Source organism: Ceratina calcarata, unplaced genomic scaffold (genome assembly GCF_001652005.2).
Source record: "Ceratina calcarata isolate Rehan_Ccalc_2016 unplaced genomic scaffold, ASM165200v1 scaffold4223, whole genome shotgun sequence".
NCBI lineage: Eukaryota > Metazoa > Arthropoda > Insecta > Hymenoptera > Apidae > Ceratina > Ceratina calcarata.
In genome coordinates this window covers 1-1,959 of record NW_017165871.1, presented here as the reverse complement: position 1 = coordinate 1,959, position 1,959 = coordinate 1, and the positions used below count along the sequence as shown (strand labels likewise).

Sequence of the window (1,959 nt, the reverse complement as noted above, 5' to 3'; positions counted from 1 at the left end):
GGGTCGAGCATAGTTCTGCACGATGGTGAAATTAGGAAATTCGGTACAATGGTAGCTGTTACTTCAAACATGACCACCACGTTATCTATGGTACACAAAGGTCTGTCTAAATTGCACAAAATTCTGATGAATAAAGCGAAAAGGAAGACGGAGACGAATTTACCGGCTCTTATAGATCTATTTTCGAAACTTTCGCTCGATTATAAGAATTTATCCGCCGACAAATGTATACCGTATTATTAAATCATGTATAATTTACATGTATCACTTGTAATCGAAATATGTATAAATAAAATAAATTTTTAACTCGACGACGTGTTTTTTAATTCATCTTCATATTTACCGTCCTCTATGCTCTTACATATTAGTTGACAGAAATAAAATGAAAAACTAATTTTCAACGAATGCCAACTTCAGAAGTTATAAAAGCGATATGCAGGTTAATTCCAAAGTGATCGAGAAATTTGATGAAGAAACCTCGGAACAATGCGTCCGTCGTCACAATTAGATTTACATTATGATGCCATGTTATTGTTAGTTAAGCAAGATAACATGATACCTACTCATATAAATTTCATTATTGGCGGAGTATCTGGGTAAGAAACTAAAAAAATATACACATACATATTTTTCTAATGTAATTACTTCATTAATTCTAATTTCTTTATTCGTAATGCGTTGCGAAAAGACTCGAATCCCAAAGCTTTGTATCATTTATTAATCTTTTGAAATAGCTGCGTAGGGCAAACTGCTACGCACCCAATGGATGTAGTTAAAATACGGATGCAAATTGCGAAGACGCCTTTGATCACAACGATAGGCAGAACTTACCGCGAAGTCGGTTTCCGCGGATTTTACCTCGGTTGGACCGCCGCTATGCTCCGGCAATTGACTTATACTACTGCGAGGCTCGGAATGTATCACACGTTATACGATTTAGGCCAGTAAGCATACATTGCGCTTTAATCAAGTAATACGTGTGCTGCTTCAATTATCTTATGTTTTACGTATAGCAGTTAAAATTGATAATTTAGAAATTATTTCGGCCATTTAAACTATCTTTCAATGATTGGCATCGGAATGTTGTCTGGCGTTGTGGGCGCGTTCGTCGGTACACCGAGTGACGTGGTTTTGATTCGTATGATAAGTGACATACAATTACCTCCAGGTGAATAATCGATATTTTGTACAAGTGTGAAGTGTACTAAATGAATTTTGTAAAAATAAGGAGCAATATTATAATTTTAACGGCGGCGTAAATCGAGGGACGAATTTTTAGAGAAACGTCGGAATTACAGAAACGCTATCACCGGCGTAATTGACATCGGCAGAAAGGAAGGTCTTCGCGGATTATGGAGAGGTGCTGTGCCAACTATGACAAGAGCAGCGATTGTCAATGGATCGCAATTAGGCACATATAGTAAAGTGAAGATAATGTTAATCGATACAGGTATTACATTTGACTAAAATTATTACGTATGACTTCAATTATTACGTGTTATTTTAATTTCTTCAGGTTTATTTCAAGAAGGTGTAGTACTTTCGTTCATGGCAGCAATGCTATCAGGACTAGTGATGTCTTTAACATCACTTCCTGTAGATTTAGCTAAAACTAGGTATTCGATAGAGTTTTATATGTTTTTATGGTCTACAAATTTTTATTTACAAGCAATAATTATTGTAGAATACAAAGTTTGTCTGGAAAGGCGAAACCGCCAGGTATCTTGCAAGTGTTGATACACATAGTAAAGATGGAAGGAATTCCAGCATTGTGGCGCGGATTTTTACCATATTATGCTAGAGCAGCGCCTAATGCCGTAGTTACTTTAATATGTTTAGACGGACTAAGACATGGATATTTCACACTGTTTGTAGCTCGAAGTGAATAAAATAAATAATATTCGTAGTATTCAAAATTTTATTGTTCACTCATTTTCTTTTTCTTGGTCCTAATGAAAA

General features: G+C 35.6%; 1 protein-coding gene across 1 annotated transcript; it reads left to right on the top strand.

Annotated features, from left to right (window-relative positions):
- Positions 1–762: 762 nt before the first annotated feature.
- Positions 763–1,881, top strand: LOC108626640 (mitochondrial 2-oxoglutarate/malate carrier protein-like; the record flags this gene model as incomplete). Its single annotated transcript, XM_026814997.1, has 5 exons — positions 763–944; positions 1,035–1,168; positions 1,280–1,450; positions 1,517–1,616; positions 1,685–1,881. Coding segments are annotated over exons 1-5 (784 nt in total), but the record flags the coding sequence as incomplete, so codon positions are not given.
- Positions 1,882–1,959: the final 78 nt, after the last annotated feature.